General features: G+C 50.2%; 11 protein-coding genes across 11 annotated transcripts; 5 read left to right on the top strand and 6 right to left on the bottom strand.

The window, feature by feature from the left end:
• Positions 1–27: 27 nt before the first annotated feature.
• On the top strand, positions 28–1308 carry BBBOND_0108560 (ankyrin repeat containing protein, putative; the record flags this gene model as incomplete). Its single annotated transcript, XM_012911290.1, has 6 exons — positions 28–187; positions 225–303; positions 447–685; positions 721–787; positions 988–1143; positions 1224–1308. The coding sequence occupies 6 exons, from the start codon at positions 28–30 to the stop codon at positions 1306–1308; spliced, it is 786 nt and encodes a 261-aa protein (XP_012766744.1).
• Positions 1309–1333: 25 nt separating this feature from the next.
• BBBOND_0108550 (membrane protein, putative) lies at positions 1334–2673 on the bottom strand (the record flags this gene model as incomplete). The annotated part of the gene is made up of 6 exons (XM_012911289.1): positions 1334–1459; positions 1498–1673; positions 1708–1808; positions 1852–1959; positions 2309–2531; positions 2637–2673. 6 exons carry the CDS (start codon positions 2671–2673, stop codon positions 1334–1336), a joined length of 771 nt encoding a protein of 256 aa, XP_012766743.1.
• Positions 2674–2811: 138 nt separating this feature from the next.
• BBBOND_0108540 (membrane protein, putative) lies at positions 2812–4070 on the top strand (the record flags this gene model as incomplete). Its single annotated transcript, XM_012911288.1, has 6 exons — positions 2812–2902; positions 3029–3355; positions 3457–3628; positions 3666–3731; positions 3771–3934; positions 3970–4070. The coding sequence occupies 6 exons, from the start codon at positions 2812–2814 to the stop codon at positions 4068–4070; spliced, it is 921 nt and encodes a 306-aa protein (XP_012766742.1).
• Positions 4071–4109: 39 nt separating this feature from the next.
• Positions 4110–4759, bottom strand: BBBOND_0108530 (hypothetical protein, conserved; the record flags this gene model as incomplete). Its single annotated transcript, XM_012911287.1, has 4 exons — positions 4110–4206; positions 4242–4338; positions 4373–4466; positions 4526–4759. The coding sequence occupies 4 exons, from the start codon at positions 4757–4759 to the stop codon at positions 4110–4112; spliced, it is 522 nt and encodes a 173-aa protein (XP_012766741.1).
• Positions 4760–5031: 272 nt separating this feature from the next.
• BBBOND_0108520 (hypothetical protein, conserved) lies at positions 5032–8766 on the bottom strand (the record flags this gene model as incomplete). Its single annotated transcript, XM_012911286.1, has 1 exon — positions 5032–8766. One exon carries the CDS (start codon positions 8764–8766, stop codon positions 5032–5034), a length of 3735 nt encoding a protein of 1244 aa, XP_012766740.1.
• An 899-nt stretch (positions 8767–9665) lies between these two features.
• Positions 9666–11761, top strand: BBBOND_0108510 (Sas10/Utp3/C1D family protein, related to chromatin silencing, putative; the record flags this gene model as incomplete). The annotated part of the gene is made up of 6 exons (XM_012911285.1): positions 9666–9750; positions 9787–10674; positions 10714–10826; positions 10861–11282; positions 11320–11516; positions 11553–11761. The coding sequence occupies 6 exons, from the start codon at positions 9666–9668 to the stop codon at positions 11759–11761; spliced, it is 1914 nt and encodes a 637-aa protein (XP_012766739.1).
• A 502-nt stretch (positions 11762–12263) lies between these two features.
• BBBOND_0108500 (hypothetical protein, conserved) lies at positions 12264–15937 on the top strand (the record flags this gene model as incomplete). Its single annotated transcript, XM_012911284.1, has 4 exons — positions 12264–14891; positions 14931–15159; positions 15197–15807; positions 15845–15937. The coding sequence occupies 4 exons, from the start codon at positions 12264–12266 to the stop codon at positions 15935–15937; spliced, it is 3561 nt and encodes a 1186-aa protein (XP_012766738.1).
• Positions 15938–16198: 261 nt separating this feature from the next.
• Positions 16199–17565, bottom strand: BBBOND_0108490 (hypothetical protein; the record flags this gene model as incomplete). Its single annotated transcript, XM_012911283.1, has 2 exons — positions 16199–16666; positions 16834–17565. 2 exons carry the CDS (start codon positions 17563–17565, stop codon positions 16199–16201), a joined length of 1200 nt encoding a protein of 399 aa, XP_012766737.1.
• Positions 17566–19782: 2217 nt separating this feature from the next.
• Positions 19783–20181, top strand: BBBOND_0108480 (hypothetical protein; the record flags this gene model as incomplete). Its single annotated transcript, XM_012911282.1, has 1 exon — positions 19783–20181. One exon carries the CDS (start codon positions 19783–19785, stop codon positions 20179–20181), a length of 399 nt encoding a protein of 132 aa, XP_012766736.1.
• Positions 20182–21632: 1451 nt separating this feature from the next.
• BBBOND_0108470 (hypothetical protein) lies at positions 21633–21937 on the bottom strand (the record flags this gene model as incomplete). Its single annotated transcript, XM_012911281.1, has 2 exons — positions 21633–21772; positions 21880–21937. 2 exons carry the CDS (start codon positions 21935–21937, stop codon positions 21633–21635), a joined length of 198 nt encoding a protein of 65 aa, XP_012766735.1.
• A 144-nt stretch (positions 21938–22081) lies between these two features.
• Positions 22082–23702, bottom strand: BBBOND_0108460 (MAJOR FACILITATOR SUPERFAMILY MEMBER protein, putative; the record flags this gene model as incomplete). Its single annotated transcript, XM_012911280.1, has 2 exons — positions 22082–23323; positions 23361–23702. The coding sequence occupies 2 exons, from the start codon at positions 23700–23702 to the stop codon at positions 22082–22084; spliced, it is 1584 nt and encodes a 527-aa protein (XP_012766734.1).
• Between the last annotated feature and the right edge of the window lie 1088 nt (positions 23703–24790).

Genomic DNA, 24790 nt, shown 5'->3' with positions numbered 1-24790 from the left:
GGGTGTGTCCGAGACCGCGTTTGCGTAATGGCGCTGATGAGGGCACTAGGCCGCGTTCTAGGATGCCTGTTCCGGTGGCGTTCTAAGCGCAGCGAGCAGATCGCAGAGTTCAAAGAATGCTGTCAGCTGGTGGCGATCAAACGCGCGGGAGGCCAGCTCGACGACGATAACTTTTGGGTGCTCTACGGTAGGCGACGTCGCGACACGCGCCGACACCTTCGCAGGCTTCTTCAAACAAACGGTAGTTGGCGATTTCAATCCCAAGGACTTGGAGGACAGCACTGAAGCTGACAGGCGCAAATGGTGTGTTAGAATGCTTCTTGTCTGTGTTTTAGTGGTTGATGCCCGGTGAGATGCGAGGTGTAGTTTGCCGAACACAGTTCGAACTATGCGTATTAAAACACGTGCACGTGCCTTCGTTTAGCTGCAGTCTTCACACCGCTCAGGGCGTCTTGGCAGAAGTGCAAGGGCATGAGCAAGGCTGACGCAATGGCGGCGTACATCGCTTTGGTCCGCAACCTCTACGGCTACCCGACCAACACCGATTCCATGCACCCGACTATGTCCAACGCCGTCAGCCGGCCGAAAGTGCAGCCGGACAATGCGTCGGATGCGGACGAAAGCGAGGGCCTGTTCGCGCTCGTGGCGGATAACCACGTCGGCATGGTGGACCTGCTGCTGAAAGGTAGTGCGGCATAATCGCGCGTACAAAGCTTGCAGCTAACCCCCATCTGGTGAATATTCGCAGTCCGGAGGGGCTCACGGCGCTCCATATTGCCGCGGACAGGTAGGTTGCACGGTCATGTTTGCAATTCGTCATCGCACGATGCCACTGGTTCGTGTATTGCAAAAACTGTCTGATCTTGTGTTTTTACTGCATTGTTTGTAAGTGCGATCTGCCCACCATATTGGATGTGGCATTGTTTTGTGTAGCAGCGGTGTCCGTACGCGGCAGTGGAGGATTAGCACCGATTTACGCTTTTGCAGGGGCCACATCGAAGTTATACAGTGCCTCCTGAAGCACGGCGCTGACATTGACGCGATGGACGACAATTACGACACGCCGCTGCTGGTGGCCGCGGCGGCTGGCAACCGGCAGGCGGTTAGCGTGCTGTTGCGCAACGGCGCTGTTGAGTACCGCAGGTATGTCGACCGGACCTGGTAGCATCGCATCTGCCGCGACCGACGCGGCGCCCTTTTCCGCGCATCTTCACAGTTCGCAGAAAATCGGATAGCGCAGAAGCGCAGCATACGGTGAACGTCCCGGCCTCCAGCTGTGGCGGCGGGGCGGCCGCCGTGGCACCCTAGATGGACGCACGCAAGCGGTTGTAATCTAACGGATATACACGGCCACGTCGTCTATGCCCCAAGATGCCTCACACGGGTCGGTCTCCAGGGAACTGCTGAACTCCACGGCCATGCTTCCTCCAGAGTGACGCATCGACACATCGTAATGCACCTGAACAGCAGTATAAATTTTTTGTACACTTAGCTCACCGATATCCGGTCGGGGTACTCCTGGCCGCAGCTGTCGATTCCGAACCTGACGCAGTCGGCGTTGCTCAGCGTAGGGCACCAGTTGTGAGGTTCTGACGGCGCCATGTCGGGGCTGGCTGAGTTGCACTTACGTGACCACACAACGTTGTTGTCGACCTTGAGGCTCAGTGTTTCACCTGCGAATATCGAACGTCCGTGGCCGCAACCAACCGTTCCACTGGTCAAAGAAGTGGACACGCCCTGTCAGTCTGATCTCCGAGTGCTGCGGTATGCCGAAGTAAAAGCGGTTCACGCGGCCTTTGGAGAGCTTGCTGGAGCATTCGGTAAACACGCTGGCAGCGTTCGTCAACTTACCACGGGCCACCGAGGAAGAAGTCGACTGAACGCCCGCAAGAGGAAATATTCCCCGGCATCCACGGGCTTATCTTGCCGGGGTCGAACATGTCGATATTCCACAGCACCCTGGATTATATGAAATTCAGGGAACACACGATTACGCATAGCACCGTCACTCAATAATTGATTGATAGTCAGGTAGGTAGGTAGGTAGGTAAGTAGGCGAGAAATACTTAATATGCAAAACAAAATTGGGGGATGCTGCTATACAAAATAGATGTTATGCGCATTTCAAGCACGCCACATCAGCAATACTGTCACATAAAGTCAACGTGTACGTGATTCTCACGACCATATACAGCAACATGAAGCCGTTTAATAACTGCAATACCGTTTACCAACAGTTGGCGTATATGCAAATTGCGTTCATTACTATCCATACATTCACTTCAACAGGAATCCACCATCCGCTTACCATTGACCGACTTCGCCGGATGTCACTTTACTCACTGACAGTTTGCCGTCGAACTTGAACTTCGACAGGCATTCGAACTTGTCGGTGGTCAGCTTGAGCTGGATGTTGTTCGTCCGGAATGTGAATGCGCCGTCCGTTTCGTCGATTTGCGAATACGAATTGCCGCGTTCGAACTGTATCCTGCCCACTTTGAGGCTGGCAGTGGAGTCTGGCGCTTGATTGGCTGCGCAAAGGAGCTGCAGTTGTGCCACTGCGCAGAGCGCCAGACACGCCAACGCAAGGCGGATTCGACGAACGCCGCAACACACAGGCATCTTCAGCTACTAACGAATATCGTCGGTCATGTTGGTAAGCTCAGAAGACATCTTTCATGGTGGAGAAGACGCCATGATTCCGTAACACCCTAAACAACGTCGTGTGTGTACGCACCACTTCCTTGTCCACATGGGTCACACATAGCACAATTATCTATACACACATGTAGATTTACGCATTAAAGGGCGATGTATAGCCGCCGCTTGCTTAAATACCTCGCGGCGGCGGCCTTGTGGCGCTGGCTTCCAAGGGCGATGTCGTTGTCGCACATCCCTGATGGTAGGTGTTTTCCTCCAACAATTCTTACGCGTCCGGCGGAATGTAGTGGTGTTCAGTTGGTTGCTGCAATCAGTATTCCGTTTCGTAATTTATTACATGGTGTTGGCGTTGTCAATTAACATGCAGGACCCATCGGCCTACCGAGCAACGTCCGAATCAGGGCGGAGCATCGCCATCGCAAACAGCGCAAAACAGCCGAGATCCACAGCGATGTGCCGCCTGCCCAATTGAGCACCGAGGCTGTATCGGAAATCGCAACCGCATCGCATTCCTTCGAGGCCATGAGGGACCAGCTGAAGGAGGAGGAGATACAGGGAATCCACCTCGACCTTCCTCAGATACCTATGAAGTCGGTGTTGCAGCTGATACCGGCGTTTATTTATAGTCTGCCGTCGAGCATGATGGGCGTCAAGCGTTTTGTGGAGGACTCAACGTACGCACTGGTCAACATGGGTGGGTCTTGGTAGCTTTTGTGTAGCAGACAAGGTTTGCGTTGCAAGCGTGATCTGTTGTGTATACGTTTGACATAAATGACCAGTGTTATTTTGTATCAGGGCTGCAGAGCGTGCTAGGGTCGCAGGTGTTTCAGAACGTGCTGTGCACCCCTCAATCGAATGAGGCAGAGATGCTCATCTGCGTGAGTGACATGGTGGCCAACATATCGCGGGTCATCCACACCGGAATCACGGTGCTAACGCTGAACTTCCGCAGCTTGGTGGGCGGGAGGTAGGTGCCACTTGGTCAGCGTCCTCATCTGTGGCAGGACTGCGTCTGACGCCCTGGTCAGGCTGAACACCATCGCCGCCAACCCGCTCAACAGGACCTTGATGTAGGTGGACGGCTATTTTGTGACGTAATCTGAGTTCAGGAAGGTACTGGGAACCACCGCAGTGCTGTACATCACCATGATGCGCGAGTCTGTGCCAGACGAGACCAAGGTGCTGGCGGGGTCGATCATGACCGAGCTGACATCGCTTCCCATCGTGTCCAACATACCAGACACGTCTAGCGGAGGTTTCGGTCGCGTAAACGGTAAGCAGGCGTCTACGTTCTGTCATATAATGCAGTGGTGTTACCCAGGCCAAGCCGGATGCACCGCGCCGACTACGACATCGCAAAGCTACAGGCCGGAGCCGGCGAACGAGATCTGCTGAGCTCAATCGCCTGATCAACAACATCAACACGGCTTATGATAGCAACGTAATATTCACCAAAACTTTATGGAGTCCCTTAGCGGTTTATAGAAGGATTTGTCCTCCCACTTGCTGGGAGGCCGTTTTCCAGGTCCCCTGACCTCGTGGTACCTACGGTCGTTGTCGGACGCTTGACGCGGACAAACCTGTGGCGCCGATACGTGTCGAACTTCAACAGCTTCTTACGCGTCGCCCAGTAGCCGTGGCGGTGGTACCACTTCCACTTGCTCGGTTGGAAACACCCTGAGCATGGTTAACGGAATCCAACGGCACCTACCCTTGAACTGCTTCCCCTTCCACAGCAGGATGTGAAGCCCTTCTAACACCGAAGCTAGGCCGCTAGAAGTTCGCCTATAGAGCTCGTCCAGTATCTGCACAGTCTGAGATGTGTAGAGCGTGGCGACGACGGCTGCGCTTTTCGGGGACTTACCGGGACGTTGTAGCCGCCGTTGGGTAGTATTTGTGGCGTTACAGCCACTTGCGATGTGTCTACACTCCCTTGGTGCAGTCCGTCCGGGTAGACGACCCTCTTGACGGCTGCCGCGGCCTCGTCGTAGCGCCTTCGCAGCAAATGGCGCAGCGTTACTCCGCCAATACCGCCACCAAGGCCGTTGAGGCTCCACACATCGGCACTAAGCCGAACGATGTGCGATACTGCCGACATCCTGCCGGCACTTGCACTGGCGCTCCCGTCGATGGTGGCATTCCACGTATGCCGTCACTCACCAGCCACGGCAGGGGCAACAACACCCGATCACATGAACCACATATGGCCTCAAACGGCTCTAAAGCGTGCCAATCAGACGTGCAGAAACGACATGTGCCACCGTTAGAAGAGTAAGCATTAACAAGATTCGAGTACATTATGCTGCGGAGGCAGCACCTACAAAGTGCATCCTGATTGCACCTGACGGAGCCTGTCGCTCCCACACAAGCTTACTCGTCCATCTGTTCCACGGCTTCGGAGCCGTAAATGGCGTCGATTGTGTAGCGGACGAACTGCAGGTTGCAGATGCCCAGCAACTGCAGCAGGACCATGATGTCACGCTTCACAGATTCCTTCGACTGAACGCAGCGGGGCGCTGTCTCCATAGTCTCCGTGAGCGAGTCGCGAATGCGCTCGTATGCGTCGTGCTTCGCAAGGCAGCTGGCGAGCACCACCCGTGCCAGGGTCCGGGACACGGCGCTCACGAAGTCGCGCAGCACCAGTTTGTTCGCGCCGCCGGTGCCACGCAGAGCCACGCCGCGGGCGATCGTGTGCACGCTTTCGCCGTCCATGTGGCCCGGGATGATCTGGAAGTCACGCGCGAAGACCACGAAGGTTGCCGTGGAGATGGTGGCGGTTTTTTCGTCAAACCAATCCCGCGCAACCTGCTGCCGGCCGAACATGGAAATCCGGCTGTAGTGCTTGAAGACGCGCTGCAGCACGTCGATGTCCAGCACGTTGAGCACGTGCTCCAACGCGTGGACGTTGAAGTAGCCCAAGATGTCCTGGCGCGACCTGAAGTACTGCTCCGACGGCGTGGCGGCCTTCTTGGCGGATTTGTTGACGCGCTGCGACCCGTTGTCGACCTTGGAATCCGTGAACTTCAGGCACTTCTGGAACTCGGGCTTCGTTGTGAAGAGCATCTCGTACAGAGGAATGAGGTGCTCCTTGCACAGGTGGTGGAACGCCACCAGCCTCGAGGGGTGCTGGTGGTCCCTCAGAATCTCGCGGTCCCCGGACTCCGCTATTGTGTACAGCAGGTTCAAATAACCGATTTCCCGCAAATAGGCGCACCACATGTGCTCCGGGATGGCCCTTTGCGGAGGCGTTGACCCGTCTGCCTGGCCTGAGGGGAGCTCCAAGGAGAACCGCTCGAACAGCCAGTCGAGCTTTTGCACGTTGGCCGTCAGGTAGTTGTTCAGTCGCAGCTGCAGCACGAAGAGCTCCATAGACGCGCGCGAGACGCCCAGCATCGTGCCGCCACTCTCGCGTGGGTGCGCCGTGCTGTAGTACATGAACAGTTCGGAGATGCTGTTCTTCAGCCTGACGCTGGACTTGAGCACCTTGGCCACCGTGGTCTGGATGTCGTAGTTGTTGCACTTGCGCCAATACGCCTCCACGATCTTGTCCACCTCGTTGTGCGCGGTCGTTGGCACGCAGCGCCCCCGCACCAGCGACGACAGCCGCGTGGTCAAGAGTTCCGGGGCTTCCGTTTGGGTACCGTGGTCGAACGCGAAGCCGGGGGTGCCCCGGAAGTCGGCGAGGTCCTTCCTCGTGAAGCTCTTGTAACGCTCCTCAACATCGTCCTTGAAGCGAGTGAGGCGGTCGGCGGCCGACTCCACTTCGGCGCGCAGCTTCTGCACTTGCGATTCCTTGTGGCCGATGATCGAGGTCCACATGCCCAAATCGATCTCGTCGCACATCTGGTTGTTGATCTGGTCGAATTTGTCGGCCAGCTCGTAGCGGTGGAGCTTGCGCAGCTCGTCGCCGATCAGCCGGTAGTTGAGAATGACGTCACCAAGGTTGTTGAACCGCTTCGCAGCCTCTCCCTTTTGATCGCTCGCGGCTTTGTTCCCCTTTTGGTCCGCAGCTATGTTCTCGAAGCTTTTGAGCTCGCGGATGCAGTCCACGATGCTGCTGGTCTTGTAGGTGAGCATCTTCTTGTACTGGCTCTGGACCAGCTCAAGCAGCCTGCCGAGGCTCTGCAGCTTGAGCGACTCCACCAGCCTGATGTTGCTGGTGGCGGCGATGTTGGTCTTCTCGAGTTCCGAGAGCCGGGTGAGCAGGATGCCCGTCAACTTGTCCTTGACCTCGTCGGTCTCCACCATGCTGTACAGCTCGGCGCAGCCGTCGAAGTCGTTGTTGCGCACCAGCTCGGTGAAGGTCTGCATCAGGCACTCCGTGGTGCCGACGGTGGTCTCGAAGTAGTGCTCGACCTCGTTCACGTTACCCACCTGCGGGTGGAATGGCGAGCCGAAGACCGGCTTCCCGTTAATCTCAACGTGGATCTTGCACGGCACGCCGCCAACGCGTAGCGCGTGCGGCATTACGGAGTCGCTTTCGTGCGATTGAGCCGTCTTTAGGGACTCCAGGCCATCCCTTGGGACCACCACGACGTACTTCACGATGACCACGCCGTTCGGCCTGTTGTCGACGCTCACCACTCGTGCGTAGTTCTCGCCCCACGCTTGTACGTATGGCAGTGCGTGGGTCACCGCGTTGCCATGCGCATCAGCCAGACGGATCTCAATTTCGTTGAGCAGGCCCCGTCTCTCCAGCTGTTGCAGAGCATGTTGCCGCCTCTTACGCGTGGCATCGGACGAACGCCTGTCGTCCAATCCATCCCATAGCGCGCTGGTCATTGCGGAAGAACGCGTGCACGACCCGACTGCTCCCGGTTCGTTTGCGAGGGTGGTCCTGCCCTCGGGCACGGCTGAGGTATCTGCTCCCAAGGTGAACTCCATCGGTAGCATGTCAGCTTCGGATGAGTTCATGGACGCCCTCGGTGGTCCGAAGGATCTCGCACTGTATACATTTCCTCGACCGCCTGCGTCGGCAGTGCAGTTGCGATTTGTCGCTTGGTAGGGATTAAAACTGGGCGTTCGGGGAGACTCCTTTATGTGGCTGTGCGCCGTAGCCGCACTGTCGCCCGAGAGGTTGACGGACAGCGAACCGTCACTGGAGATGCTCCTACGCGTGCAACCGACGCCTCTCCCTACCGCATTGCCAGCAGCAGGCAAGCCCCTCTCCACGTCCCTGAAATCTGGGTCAGCGACCGATTGTTTTGCATACGAGATTGCGTTTTCACTGCGATTAGAGTTGTCGGCACACGAGGTGCCGCCGGGCCGGAATGCATCCGGCGCTGAGTGGTTGGGGATCACGATGTCATCCGGTGTGGAGTTATCAGCCAGCCAGCCGCCGATGGATACGGCAGACCTGTTGGAAAAGTATCCGCACGTGTTCCTGTTGAAGTTGTCGATTGGGGAAAAGTCGCTCTTGCACGACGATCCTTTCGTGGGCGCATCGTCGGAGGCTGATCTGGCCGCATTCCGCTTCGTCCTTGCATCGTCCCTCGAAGTGGCAGCACACGGCGACGCATTGGGGAAAATCGCGTTCATGATCTCGGGGACGTACGGTATTGCGCAGCACGTGCCTACATTCCGGCCGTACACGCGACATGCCGCTGTGGAAGGAGCGCCTTCGGAGATGTAGATGCGGAACGGCGAGCCGGGAAGCGGGTTGCCATCCAGCTTCACATGCAACGAGTAAGTGCCCTTGCGCGTCACTCGGTACCTGACGTTGAAGGTGCAGCGGTCGACCACGCAAACGTCCCATGAGAAAATGTGCTCCAAAGCATCCGCCACCGAGTTGTTGACCAAAGTGTTGTTTCGGCACGCCGGCACGTTGCTCAGCAGATCCCGCTCGTCGTGATTGCTGGTCAGGAATACAGACGCCCTGAGGAACGCGTCATCTGCATACTCCAGGTTCAGCCGCAGCACGCCGCGGGTGATGCTTTCGGTTTTCCGCACGACGAACTTCAGCCACTTGCCGCACTCACCGCCGTACACACCGTCCCCGTCGACGTAGGTGGTGCTGGGCTGGGCAATAACGTGGTCGACTCCAGGCACGTGCCGACCATGCGCTGCGGCGGAGCCGTCTGCCTGGCGGACAGAGCAGCCGGTCATTTATGAAAGGTCATGAAAACATGCATACGCTCATAGGGTGACGCCCGAATGTCAATGCATTGACGCGAACGTTGGGCGTCGAACAATCAGGAAACCTACGAGGTTACATCGACTCCTACCAGCCCGAAACAGTGACCTACACCCTCAACACATCCCCTCACTCCTGCCGCATTAAGCCCGTATGTATATCCGGTGGTGTGTGTAACAACCGTTGGTGTCTAAAATCCGCGCGAAGAAGCTGCGGGGAGCGAAGCGCCCTGATGTCTATGCGGAGTCGCATATAGACATGCTCACACCGTCCATTGCGATGTGTAACATAAGAGGCCGTGCCTCGAATAAAATGTTTGACGCTCGTGCTGTACAGTTGACCCGCGGCTTCCGGAAGGCCCGCCTAGGCCGCTTGAAGGCCTGGCGCGGCAATGCACAACCTTGCATAGAGCAGTACGGACAGAGCAAAAATCTAACTGATTTTCATCAGAGCCACCCAATAGACAGCGGCATATGTTTATCGTTACTATAGGTCTAAGTGTGTAGCACTTGAGGCTTGAAACATGAGATTGGCCGACACGAGTCGTTTGGGACTCCGGCCCATACCGTGTAGTTGAGTACAACCAGAACACCCTGAGATCACAAAATCACTCTAAACACAAATATAGCAATTACTCTGTGTGCCTTAAACTGTGGAGTTTATCAGCACATTGAGCATCCGGCGACCGTTGATGGATCCGGTGCCTGTTGGCAACAGGAATCTCACAAACGGTTTTGATCCCCATGACCTCTTATAAATCGCAGTTATATTTTTAATACTGATATTCGCAGTACTCGCTTGGTGTCACGAGGTCGGCGCCAGTTCGTATTCAATCCGTTGCCGTTTCTAATCACGCGAGCTGTCGGCGAGAATGGCGCGCAAAACGGCCAAAAAATCAGCCACTAAAAGGTTCAAGGGGAACGAGGCTTTCATACCGCTGGCGGCGGTTTCCGAAGGTACGTTATAGGTCGCTTTGGTCATATCTGTGGCAGATGAGGACAGCGACGCCGCCGAGTTCGAAGCCATGGCGCTGCCACGGGACTTGCCTTCCGAGGATTCGGAAGAAGAACTTGATGGCGATGAAGAGGATGATGATGATGATGATGATGATGATGATGATGACGACGGAGAGGATGACGACGAGGATGCAGATGATGAGGATGACGACGGAGAGGATGAGGATCTTGACGACGGCAGCGATGAGGAAGAGGAGGATGCCGGAACTAAGAAGGGGGCCTCCTGGGGTAAGAAGCTGGGAGCTTACTACGATGAGGGCTCCGAGGAGTCGTCCGACGACGAGGACATCAACGATCGCATAGCCGAGGCCGAACGGATAGCCAGGGATCTGTACGATGGCGTCGACGACGAAGACGCCGAACTGGAGGACATGGTCGAGGAGGAAGATGAGGTTGACACCGAGACCACGGCACTGGACTCTATCCTCGAAGACCTTTCGGCTTCCCTCCGCAACCAGAGCTCACTGGTGGAACTGCCTCCGGCTTTCCACCAGCTCAGTGACGCGGATAAGAGGCAGTACGTGGAGGATGAGCACCCAGAGTTCATGGCGCTTCTCAAGGAGTTCAAGGAGAAGGCCGAACTGACTAATGAGCAGGTGCTGAAGATAGTCAACGACATGGGAGTGCCGAAGAAGTGCACGAAGGATGGCATGGAGTATTTGGACGTGAGAAACGAACTCATGCTGATGTACGTCACGTACCTGAGCTACTACCTGCTGCTCAAGACGCACGGCGTGCCAGTGGAAAACCACCCGGTGATCAACAGGCTGCTCGAGATTCGCATCATGCTGGACAAGGCACGACCTATCGAATCACGGCTGCAGTTTGAAATCAACAAGCTGCTCGACGACAATATGGCGAAGGGTTCGTTGTCACGTTCACTTGCTTTAACACCAACCGCAGCTGAAGGGAAGGCCCTCAGACCGCGCCTGGACCTCATGGAGTTCGACGAGCGTGAGCAGAGTGGCGTGTACAAGCCACCTTCGCAGCTTCCACTCGCCGAAACCGACGCTTACGTAAGTGTAACATGCGTATTTTGACATCTTGCAGGCCAAACACCAGAAGAAACTGCAGCGTAAGGAGAAGGTGGTTAGCGGCAGGCGGATGCTGGACGAGGCGCGTGAGATGCAGGAAGAGGACGAAGATGAGCCCACCGATCGCTACAGCAGCGCCAAGGCCGCCAAGATGGTCAAAGCTCTGCTGGAGCGCGAACGCTACGAAATGGAACATATGCGGCGTCTGCCGATGAACAAGATGGCCAAGAAGGAACTTCGCGAGTTCCAGAAACACCAACGCAACAAGCAGGGCGGAATCATGTTGGACGAGCTCAGCAGCTTCGCCGCGGAAGCGTTGACTTCTGGGCAGTCGAAGCGCGACGTGCTCGTCGGCATGAACACCGCCGCTCAGATCATGCGCCAGGACATCCTGGAGACCGAGAAGCTGCGTGCGTCAGATGCGTACTTCAAACCACAGTTAGTTCTCATGCGCCATATAATCACTGGAATTCAGCGCTGCCAAACGGTCGAGCAAGCCTAAAGCGGCCTCTGCGCCAATGACTGAGGCACCTGCACCCCGGAAGTCGGAATTCGACGACGAATTCGCAAAGATGAAGCGGCACCAAACCGAACTCAAGGAGTCGCTGAAGGAAAGCAAATCAGAGGGCAAGAAGCGCAAGTTCGAACGTGAGGAGGTTGAGGGCAAGCGTGGTATGTTGTATTTTTGCTTAGACAAACGTGTCCTAGGTGCTGGAGCGGATATCCTGCGCAACAAGGGTCTGACGCGTCAGCGCAAGAAGACCGCCGGTAACGCGCGCGTTTCCAACCGCATGAAGTACCAGAAGAAGAAGACGGTTCACAGCTCGATGGTCAGCGGGACCAAGTCGGAGACGCCGGGGTACTCCGGCGAGACAACTGGCATCAACGCCAAGAAGAAGAAGTCCGTCACCTTCTGAGCGAAATCGCCCTTGACAACCCATATAACGTTACACCGTTTAGCATCCTGAAGTGTCAGCAAGGGCGGTAAAAGCGGCACAGAGATTTGCGGCGAGACATGCGCAAACAGCTCTACACATCCATGTCTATCAGCCGCAAGACGCTATGTCTACACATTCAGCCGTCGAAAAACCTATAGGCGAGTAAAAGGTGCAGCAACTGCTGTACCAGGCTGCTGCTGTGGTAAATGGAACTATCTGTATCTCGAGGAGGTACACTGCTTTAGTCGCACGTAATCACAAAATGAAAACGCCATACAACGACATAGCCGCTGCCCCGTTTCCGTGTATTCAAAATAATGATATACGATCTGACGTACACGAAATGTAGATATAATAGCTGCGATGTGTAACCTTAGTGACCTATACGTCTGAAACGCGTACTATCGCAACTACCGCCGTTAAAAGACATCGTCACTGAACTCAGAGCCTCCGGCTCGGGTTCGGGCTCGGTTTTGCGGAGATGTCACTGCAATTCTTGCGCGAGTTCAACAAGAACGTGAAGGAATCACTCTCCATCCTGAACGAGGGATTCGAGATCACCAACGGCGTCACGGAACTCAACAATGTACACCTGCCGTACATTAACCTGCTAAAGCGGCCCGAAGGTCCGGATGATATCCCACTCTGCTGTATTTTCGGGCCAGGAGGATATAAACGAGCGACCGGTGACCACCATGCGTCGGAAGCGTCATCGGTAGCACGGGTCACCGAGAGCACATCGGCGACTGCCGCAGCGTCAGATGTGATGGATGCGCCTAGTGCATCCACCACAGAGGCAGCGGAGAGTGCTGGCGACGATGGGACTGCTGAAGCATCTTCACCTCAGGTCGAGGTGGAGCCGTCACGATGTCCCCTCGGCGACGGATGCATATTGAAACGAATCGACGCTTCAAGATTCCAGAGTGCCATTACTTCTGTTATAGATATCCTTAAGAGTGTCGAAAACGTCCTTTCTAGCACATCCGTCGCCACTAGGCGCCTCTTGGAGAACCAGGTGATTCCGGCACTATGCAGCCTGCTGGAGGTGTCAGAAATTGCGAGGCTGTTCCACCGTCCGCAACCCGCGCTTTCTCAGAAGTTCAACAATACGCAAACCGTGCATGCGGATCTTCTTGGAATTGTCTCCATAGTGCTCAGGTTGATGGACCAGATCCTGGTATACCCGGAGAGCATCACAAAGTTGAAGGGCCGAAAAGTGTTTGAGGCCGATATTTCACCACGTTTGCAGTGCAATGCGGCGGATGTATCTGCACGAGTGGTCGCAAAACTTGCCGGGGACGTGGGGCCTGCCGATGGAGGGTCCAAGAGCTTCGACCATTATGACTGCCCCAGTGGATACGAATATTTTGGAAAGGTAGCAATCGTGTCTATGACGGAGGCCGAACGGGACTCTCTGAAGCACCTCCTGGGGATGTTAAACACAGTGACTATCGCAACACAGTTCGCGAGGAACATCCTTACGGCAGCAGAAATGTGCATTGATGGGCATGAGATGTTGGAACGGGATGTTGTGACCTATTCGCTGGGTATAGTGGAAAAGCTGTATACCCACAACGATTTCTCATGGCATCTCCATCAGGCAGATGACAAGTACCTGTACACCCTCGATATACTCGATGCATGCTACGTAAATTGGCAGCTGGCGTACAAGGGCGTTTGTTTCTCCTGTGACCACCCACTCGGAATAGCAGATATCCCAGAATCGATTCCTAGCTCCACCCACGGGACCATTTGCAACTGCGTAATATCCCGAGGGGACCATGCGGCACCCAACAGGCACCTTATTGAAAAGGAGCTCGTGGATTCTGAGGTCAATCCCCGTCGACTCATGCGGTTAGCCAAGGAATCCGGGGACATGACGTTACGCGCAAGAGTCACGGGTATTTTGCTGCAGTGGATGTTGAACTCCGCCTCATTTCAGGAACACTTCGTATCCGAGGGATGCATTGGTTTGCTGCTGGATGTACTGAATGGGTGTTACGTGGATCAATTCGGACTTCTTAACGATTCACTGGCCGAAATACCCGCAGAACTGTCAAAGAAACAAGCGGCGGCATTGGAGAGTGAACTAGCCATCGGGATGTCGTTCGTGCCCTGCAGCATTGAATGCATCCTCATGCTACGCCATTGCCTAAGGTTCGGACGTATTTCGGATACGGATATACGTCCTGTGATTAAATTTGTGACGCAACTGGCATCGACCGTTCTGAAGATCTGGATTTTCTACTACTGCACGAAGCGCGGCTCCGCTCGTGATGGGGAAAGCAGCATATTAAGGCAAATCTTGTGCATTGTTCTCGACATGTGTTGCGCATTAGTAAGGCCGCGTATCGTAGATATTGGTGCAACGTCATCGCAAACGGGGCAGAGTGCAGGCAACCCCAACCACGCATTGTCAGCTGTAAAGCATTTGAGGAACTGTGCAAAATCAACGCATGCCCAGCATTTCTCCGAGCTCATCGAAACTGGTATAGCTGAGGAGGTGATGTACGCGTTGTACGTGTTGTGCAATCGCACCCGATTTGGCTATGAAGCCCCGGAACACGTCGTGGACGAGCTGATGAGATTCATAGCTACTGTGGAAATCGCATCCAGGAGCAACGTAGAAGTTGCAGATCTACTGATGAACAAGATACATATGCCAATTGGTGATCGGATGCCGGCCGTGTACGCCCATGTCATGCACGACATACAAACACGCGATGTCGAAAACCTCAAACTCAATCCGATAGTCTCACCAATGCAGGCACGGTTGAGCAGGTTCCGCATGGAGATATTCGGCGAGATTGCTGAAACGCCTGTCCTGGTGCTTTTGCTGTTGTGTCTATTCGACAGCGACGTTGTAGTACCTTTCAAGGCGCCACTGTGGGGGTGCTCACTGAGATTGGTGGTCGCCTCCGCGATATTTGAAAGGAACGAAGTGGCTGCGGATATATTCGAGTACGTCAGGGACGTTTATGGAGACAGCTTGACCACCTTGGATGAGTCTGCGGAAACGACGGAAAAACGGCCAGAGCTGCGCCATTTAAGCAGTATGCTGGATATGTCGATCATTTTGTTCGACAGCGGACTTGAGGAGGCATCAAGGGTGCGTTGCTGCTAGTAGTCGTTTTGTATACCTGTGCAGGACAAGTTAATAAACGACGATCCATGGACCATCGGAACAACCGTTTTGGCCGCCTCCGTCAAGCTGCTAAAGGTAAAATTTGTTTCATGCATGAGCATATTCATTCAGCAACAATCATCAGACGATTATATCGCATTGACGGTTAAAGCGCTGTCACAACTTGCGTTGTACCTCTCTAAGCGTCACCTTTGCACTGAGCTTGGGGATGTCGACAGCTCCCCAATAACAGGTAGGCTTTATTTATCACAACCGCAATTTGTATGCAGAATGTATGACGGCATATAAGGATGCCCAATGCGCAACTGTGACACAGCTAGCTGCATTGGTACTCGCCCTTTTGGAGGCCAGAGGCGTACCGCTACATGATAAGGCTGCGCTTCAGACGATCGTCACCGTGTCTGAAAGTCTAATACAACTTCATCGCAACGAACGACATGTTCGAGCTCTCAGACTAATGACAGATCTGCAACCTTGCCGCCGTGTTGACGGTATTTTACGATCATACGAGGATACGTTGGAGGTGTTTCTGGCAGAGGTGGACAGTGTCGCAGAAAGCGATGCACTAGGTGTAGTAGTTTGGCATCGTACAAACCTGTGCGAATTCGAGCTGTCTCCCAGAGTGCATTACGTCATGGAAAGATTCAGGTGGACTTTGCAGATGCATGTCATCGGAAGAATGGTGGACAGCCTAAGGGACTACGCCCTCATCCACGTAGACGACGCCAAACGAATCAGCTCCAAAACCGCCGAAGAAGTGCAACGCATGAGCCATCTCCACGCGGAGGAAATCGCATTTGCGCAAGAACGTATATCGAAACTTAACAAGCAGGTAGATATAATGGCGATGTCATTTTACAAGGCAGAGGATATGGTCACGGTAAGTTGAAGGTAAAGTAGACATCATGATGCTGCAGAACTATAAAAATGAGTTAGAGGAAATGCGAAAGGAGAATAAAAAATTGCGCAAGCGCCTTAAAAAGGCTGGTTCTCATAAAGATGCGGATTAGTTTCGTAATAGACTTCATCAAACAAATAGCAACTCACAATGGTCAAAAGTGTGAAACACAAGCAATAATGTCGAAAAGATACAAACTCTTATCGGTTACCACAGATTTATTGTGATGGTTATTCTTACGTGTTAAACTTGTTCAGATGTGATTTTGACGCAGTACATGATAATTTCACGCCTCAAAATGCAGGAGTAGTGAGTGGCGATGGCCCAGATCTGCCAGCGTGAAACGATAGTTCTGGAATCACGTGAGAAGGAGCTATTCGGCGCACACGGTTTCGTGCTGGCGCAGCTGCTGGCTCTGAGACGCCGCTACATGTTCTCGTGGAGCGAGATGATGTCGGTGCGAGCAGTTCACTTGCTCGGCAAGAGTCTGATGCTGCGTGACTACGCGCAGCGTTAGGTCGGACACGGCGACTTGGCGTCCGCCTAATTTTGAGTTCTTTGTGTTTCCTGTGCTGGGTCGGTTGTAGGTGGTGATGTGCATGGTGTTTGTCTTGTTTGGTTGGTCTGGAGTGATGGGTGTGGGCGGTGATGTGAGTATTGGCTTGAGTGTGGTGCATCCTTTGTCGTAGTTGATGTGGTCGTATTTTGATGCGTCTGTATTCTTGATCGTTATTGACGTGATTATTGGCTTAATGTAGATGATTATTGATAGTAGTTGGTGCACTTTAATTTTTTGAGTGGTTGTGATGCCATATCGATATGCACTGTGGTTTTCAAATGTCTGACAAGCAATGTTTGATGGACATCAATATGAGCATATGAAATGTACTACATTAATACGGCAGTTTCTGCTGCATTGAATACGTGTTGTACGTGAAGCTACATTATCCTTGTACGTGAATCGGAGTAGCGTTTGTCCACGTTTCAATTTTTCAAGGAACCCCGTACCATCCAGCGTGTTTTGAATAGTCCGGGGCGATTGGCGAATGAGCGGCGCATCTTATCTACCGCCTTCAGCGCCTTGTCACGCCACATCAACCATACTACGATGTTGACTAGTATGATTCCAATGATGGGGCCTCCTATGGTGCACTGTAGGAAAAACACGTGTTGGCCGCATAATGTACCGCAGTATTGGCACTTCGCACGGCAGGTGCCGGTGGTGTAGTAGATTGTGTCGCAAATTCCGCCGATACATTTGCCATCTAAGTGCTTGTCACAGTAATACTTGCCCGATTCATACTCCTTGCTTTTGCTATCTTTGTTTTCTTTACATTTTTCGCTGTGTTTGTCTTCTCGGTCGCATACTCCAGTACAGTTGTTAAAAGCACACCAAGTACAGCAGCCACAATTCACGCCATTGCATCCACAGTTGCACAGGAAGCATATACATCTTTCACCATTTTGAACATCTTTGCATTTCGTCTTGCATTTGGGGCAAACGTTAGATGTGCTCTGGTAACAACGCGTTTTGCCTTCTCTGACATCATTATCTTTCTGGCACCCGCAGTCGCAAACGTTACAATGACATCTACCTTTTGTGGAGCACATTATTTTACACCCCGGACAACCGGGTATACAGCAGAAGTGTTCAGCGCTTACACTCCATCGTTTGTTACATCCACAACATGTTTTATTCGCCGTTTTCACATCCGCTAACTCCGCCGTCATTACAGCCATTTCTGTAAAGAGCTCAACAACGTACTCGGAAGGCGGTAACAGTTGGCTGTGCAATTCCTCAGTCACCGCATCAGCAATTCATGGCGATATGTTTGTCTTGTTGCACAATGTGTAAAATTGTGTAGAATATACAGTGTTTAAAGCAAGCGGTGTTCAACATGCAGAGCGCAACGGTTAAGAAGGGACCAATGAAATATCCGTTACAGCAAATAAGCAAAATGTTACCCATTTCACATAATATTTACTTACGCTATAATTCGTATTAGAACTGAAATGTGAAACGTATGCTGGTGTACCTCGCCAACTCCAGTAAGTGGCGCGGGGCAACATGATGTGATGAGTAATTATGGTGAACTGTCTACTCACTGTCTTAGCTACATCTGTTATGATCATGTGAATTCCAGCGATAATCATATATACCTGCTGTCATTCAGCCGAGAGATCCCAAACCTCTCCTCGAAGATACAATGTATAACATCACCTTGACGTCAACAGTTACGGAAAGCGGAGGTTGCGTTCTTTCGCCATCAATGTCATCAGTGTAGTGTCATACTGAACAGTGCTATATGAATGCTATTTTCATTCGAAGAGTTGGGGTCCAATCTTTCACTTATACAAAAAAATCAATCCGCCTCGCTTCAACTTATTTTATGCCTTGCTATCACCACATATGGCGTGGGGAAAAGCATTATAAAGTGATAAATAATCATCGACCAAGCACGCATACCTTTGTCTCAGGAAATGCTCCAAGTGTTTGAATTCAAACTTCTGAGGTAGATTCTCCAAATCGGGGTGCGATTCTCGTAAGTGGATGTTTACCACGCCTTATCAGAAACTTCACTATTTTGCATTATGATACATTCATAATGTGATAACATCCGTTGCTTTCAACGTTGATTATTATTTTTAACATTTCCCAACCACAAGAGCGGCAGCAGTGCTTGAAGCAGGGTTCAGTGAAACGGATCGGATGGAAAGAACTAATGCGATTTCTCAGTTCAGACTATAGCACAGCTGTATAATATCTTAACAGCTACGATAACGTGCCTCATATTATGGAATGTTCCACTGGTGAGGTCACACCTCTAAGGTGTCTTTTCAGTCCGGCTGATTGGGGCATTTAATGTTAATGAGAGACTTATGCGAAATGCTTGTCACATATAGCATTTACGTTACTGCTGCTAACAACGTTGCCATCAAATGCCTGATGGTTAGCCCATATTAAGATGATACAGCAGAGCCCCAGCAACGGCCATCGTAGTTACAATAGTAACATTTATGATGTTTATAGCATCACGGGTTGCCATTAAGTTGTGGAACGTTTTCACAGAGCGAAAAAAGGAACTTCATAATTATTTTATTGAGACACTTCGATCAGCTATCAGCTTGAATGGCAGGTATAAAACGAGTCACGTGGTGTAGAGAAACGCCTGCATTAGGTAATACGCGAGAACCCATGTTATGAAAAGATATACTGAGTGCCAATGTGATTAGATTGCATTTTACGAGCAACTCTCCGTATAAGGTGTAATTGGAGCTGCGTTGCCCCCTGGTACATACCAGGTTGGGCATTCAGACCATGTAATAACAATCTTGTCAGATCAACTGGAACTGCATAAAACCCCAAAAGTAGTATTACATTCAGGCTGGCATATCGGACTCAGAGAGTATTGTGAGCGTGGATAGTGAATGTTTTGGTGGTGGGGAGTAGGTCGTTTTGGCAGATTCGTAATACACGCAACGGGACCATTGATACACGCTATACCGCAGACCAGTGTGTTGTGCATCAGTGATGTTTCAAGTGGAACAATTTCATAATATTATGAGTCAGCCTCGGATGCTGCATTGGCAAGTCGTAACAGCATTCGCAGTTTTATGTGAGTTGTAGACAACCCGAATTTTTGAGTGCCGGCTACAAGTGGATGAAACAGCAAATATATGACTGTGGGATATATGCTTCGAACATATGATACGCATGTGACTTAGTTCCTCTTATGCCCGTCATCACATGCAGCTGCGTGGTATCCTGGCATAGCTGATTCAAGGGGTTGATATTCAAATTACCAATACGCGTCGCAACGTATAGCATTTCTAATGTATGCGATAACCGATTACAACCACAGTTTATAGAAGGGGTGAACAGTTCATACCCCGACTGCTGCAACGTTGAGTAGGTTTCTCGTTGCTGTTCTGGGTTAATTGTCAAAAGAGGGAAAGATGGCAGCAGCAGCAGAGCAAAAGTGTAATTGCGTAGGGAATCAGTGTACTGATGAACAGTGTAATTGTTGTCCCTGGTGTTGTGACTCTTGTAAGGGGAGTCAGTGTAAGAGCAAGAAAAAATGTGACACGAAAACTCACAAATGTGGTCTAGAACCAAAGCATAAGCCATGCACTGAACCTCTATGTGGGTGCCGGTGCTGTATAAGTAAACGTGAATCAGCATCTGCAAATGTATTCTGGTGCATCATCGGAGCTCTAATCTTTGCGATATTCCTCGCCTTCGCTTATATCATCTACAAGACAAAGTCGAAGGCTTACATGATACCCAAAGTGGTATACGAGTGGACCGGGTACACTTCCACGTACTCCGGACTTGGAAGCAAGAATCTCCAGTAACTTACACATGCCGGTCGGTGTCCAGGCGTTCATGTTATATCGTAATCTACTTGTATCATCACACACGTTTAATGATGCGCTTAGTTCACATTCACGGTGTAGTAGCAGCGGTTTGTGATAGACACCGGACAGAGATTAATGATCGCAACTGCAATCTAGTTCACATCTTTCTTACAATTATAAGAGTTAGTTGTTTTATGACCCGTGCTTATGACTCATCATGCTGAAGGTGATGAGTGTAATTTTAAGTGATGTAGTGACCTGTGGATCATCTGACTGGATGACATGTTACTTTTTAGGTGGACGGTAGGGTAACGAATTATTCTAGTCATCTCCGCCTTTATTGCTGGGGTAAGCCACAAAGAGACGCCATTTAAGGATACCATTACATGTGACAACTAACATCGTAATAGTGAATGGCAGCTCGCCAAGGCATGCGGTGGAGCAGTCAGATCGTGGCACGCAAGCACTGGCCAGTCATATTGAAAGGACACTCTTGAATATTGCACATATTCATGCCGTGTTATCTTAATTATGACGTCAATATGCCTCACATATGCACTTGTAAGATGCGTGGGTTCACACTATGCCAAGGTTGCAAGATCGGGAATAACCCTAACCCCAGCACAAGATAGTTGGGATGCTAGGTGTGCTGATATAAGTACTACATCTTGTAAGTTAGACGACGGTGTTCGAGGTTGGAGGTACGTAGTTCGTTGCTGTGCAGGATTGGTTGCAAACAAGTTAAGGGAAGATGGCTGGTGAAGAAGCAGGCTACGCAGGCGCCGCTATTGGCGGCTTTATCGCATTTCCCGCCCTCCTTGTCTTGGTCCTCTACATCATGGGTAGACAGTACAACGTAAGTCTTGGCGAGATATTCAGCCAGATACGTGATGGATTCCGTGACTCCAAGCCTAAACTCCAATAATATCTCGTGATCGCACACAGTACATGTTTATTCCATATATCTGCGTAATATTAACGCTGTTCGGGACTTAGCGTGCGAAAAACCTGTTTGTTTATGTAGCAAAGAACTGGAGCGCTGATGTAATCATACTGTTATATAACAGAACGGCAACAAGTAAATTAAAAAGTTATTCAGAAAACTATATGCCAGAATAATTACGTCAGGTTCGGATAGCCAGATTTAATTTTTTAACTAGCCACTGCCATGTATAAATGTGGATCTGGTGGTTGCTTAGGTGACGAAACGCTGTCAACTTCCAAGCCGCTGTAAAGGCGTTTTACCCGGTAATTGTTCCTACCCATAAAATCTTAGCATTAAACTCGCCACGTATATAAAACATTAAGCGCAAGCGGAAGTCCTTCATCAGTGCCTCGATATGATCTTTCTCAGCGCCATCCAGAGCGTATTTCGTTAACGCGACATACTTGTGATTAGTCAGCATCGCACTCAGCAATTGCTGTCACCTATTCGTGTTGAGCATTAGTTATGGATGATCTGTAGCACCTTGCATGATGAGGGCATCTGCGCGCACATTGGCGTTTGTGGAGACATTCTTAAACAGAATCCTCTCTGCGCTAATATTCGCATTAATGGGAATTGCCCATATTGGAGTTCTGTTAGGATCTGTATCTCAATGTTTCTATTGGTACGCAACGTATGTTTGTGGTGGTACTGGAATCATATTTTTTCATTCAATAAACTAGAAATACATGTCTTACGAGTGAATTAACATTGCTTTTGAAACCATACAAAGAGATTTTCTGCCAACACTTTAAACATCAATTGCATCGCCCGATATTTAAGTATTCGGTTCTCTTGATACGTGTATCATACAAGTCGCATATATAAGTTAATACGCAAAATGCTTCATTATCTCAACAGAACACCACACATGTTTACTAAGCCGAAGTTCTCGTTCATTCGATAATTTCCTTAATTCTTCATACATTTTTGCGACCCTTCTTGTAGCTGCTTTGGTTTTTCTTCTACTTTCTTTTTGTGATTGGCATTGTTCTCATCAACTTTTTTCTTATCCATTTTATACGTAAAAAACAACACAACATAGCACACAACGTTTAGCAATGTGCCGGCCAAAATGATATACATCATTGATTTCCTCAGAGCCTCAGCATTTCTCTCTTTAATATCTGTTGCCATCGTTTCAAAGGACTCCCTAGATGGTACGTAGCCGAACACCTTCTCGGTCAAATATGCGCAAACCTGGAAAAGAATTATACTACTTGATATGCCAGATATGGTTCTAACTGTCGCGGACGCTGTTGCCTGCGATTTATTTTCGACCGAACTCTTCAAAAGCGCCCTATCTACTCCGCCAACAGTAACTAATGTTCCACCAAGGGTTGCCAACTCTACATAATGATACCATAGCAACTTTCCACACGGTGGCTTCCCTAAGAAGAACAACAGACAGACCACTAATCGGACAACCATCACTGCGATTCCACAACCGAGTTCACCAAATCCGTCTTCGAGATCCGCAATTTTCTCTATGATTTTCCCCCCAGCTCCACTTCCCGCTGCGCCACCAATCAATGTAACTGCAATTGCAACGCCTGCCATTGTGTCAGATACTCCTAAATATTGAAGGTATATCGTCATATAATTAAACGCGGACATTGGAGCTTCTGCGATGAATATCGTCAATATCAATATCCACGTAGTTGCCCTCCTAAAAGCGTTTGAAAACGCATCCTCTAAAAGCTCCTTAAAATTTTCGTCGGACTTATAAGCCTCGTTTCGACATAGAGGTGTCAAGCCAAATAGAATCCCTATACCAAACAATATCCATACATAACCTAAAACTACATAGGAAGTGCGCCAGCCATAATAACCCAATAATACTTTGCGTGCGATTATCGTAGTTATCACAGCGCATAAAAGACGACCAATGCAATTTAGAGCCTGTAGAGCCGTGAACATGGTACTAGCTTCCTTTGATTCCTTTTTCTTTGATGTTTTTGCAGTATCTGCTTCCGGAGATGTAGGTGTTACTGATGTCCCCGGTGATCCTGCCCCCCCCTTTGTGCCTTTTTCTGTTACCGATTTCCTTTTATCTTCTGCTTCCTTCGACTCTGTCGAATCGGAAACAATTTTTTGTTGTACAGGGTAAACGCAGGCAAATCCAAAACCGTGTAAGAAACGCAAAAACACAATCTGCAAGTGTATCTATTCCGCAACAATTGCAACTTACCACTTTGTAATGCGACGCTGAACTTAAGAAAATCGAAGCCATACCCATCACTAAAAGACCAGCACCAAGTATAAGGTTTGAATCATGCTGGTCTGCCAGTAAACCCCAAAGTAAGCAGCAACCCATACGGGACATAGTTGATACCGTTGCCAACGTAGACAACTGAGACTGTGAGAATCCCAATGTCAACTCAAAGGTTCTCATACACATGGACAACACTTGTTGGTCGTAGCCTTCAAAAAAAGACACCAATATGTAGAGTGCTTTTGCTAACGGTCCATACTCAAGTTTTCTATCCAATTGTGCAGAAGTATTATCACTTCCTGACGACCCTTCCGCCATTTTTTGTTATCAAAATATAGTCTAGGGTACTTCTAAACGATTTTATAATAAAATGTTATCAATAACGTATATTATATGCAACACAAAAAAACATCAAGTATCGGTGCCGTGAATGGTACGACATATCATGATTTTCTAAAAATAATCTAGAATTGCATACGGAAATGAATACCGCATCACATTTGCGCTATTATACACTCGTTCCGAACGACTATACAGTTTTATACACATTACACTGTACCCCAGAGTCATACATGTTGTCATTAGACGAAAGGTGACGAAACTGTAAAAAAACAATTCTTCCATATGGAATATGTTAAATGAGTACAACTATATTTGTATAAAATATATGTGGAATTCTGTCTAAAAGCCGCTATATTTGACACTATGTAACTGCCTTCGACAGCCTTCGCAACGTAGTTCAATGCTGCGTTTCAACTACGATTGTTTGCTACAATGATACATCTAATTTGAATCAATTTTCACATTTAAGCGGATGATTCCTTACTATGGTGATCTTGGCTGCGAGTCGCAAGCTCTTCTATTGCCGAGCGTCTTTTGTGTCATACATGCTGTCTAGTCACTTGGGTCATTCACAAAGTCATAATGGTCTCTGTGTTTTATTTCTCCACTGGCCTACGTCATTATAGGGAACTTCCTGTCAAACATGAACGCTCTCCGTTTAACCTACATCAGAATCTATTGTTTATCCTTATTTTATGTCTAATTTTATGGACCCATGTGGTTTGGTGAGACAATTTTGAAGATAGCTGTTTTCCCCAATAATCTATTTGTCTAAATATCTGCTACCATCATATTCTTGCCAAAATCCACTTGTGTCCATGGGATGATCCGGAATTATTGGTTATAAAAACATTACGCGTTGTTGAATTGCCTATCTCATGTAGTAATCTGATAATTAAATCATATACACTATATCACATGCCCTGCCGACTTATTTTGCAACCCGATTGGATTTATGCCATTACTTGAGTGATAACCGTTACAGTACAGTTAACTACATTAACTGTGTACAGAGGGGAGATTGCCAATGGACAACTATGAAGTCGACTATTTTGATTTCAATA

The sequence above is a fragment of the Babesia bigemina genome (genome assembly GCF_000981445.1).
Source record: "Babesia bigemina genome assembly Bbig001, chromosome : I".
Classification (NCBI taxonomy): Eukaryota; Apicomplexa; class Aconoidasida; order Piroplasmida; family Babesiidae; genus Babesia; species Babesia bigemina.
Note: the sequence above shows the minus strand (reverse complement) of the source record. Positions and strands in the feature narration are given on the sequence as shown.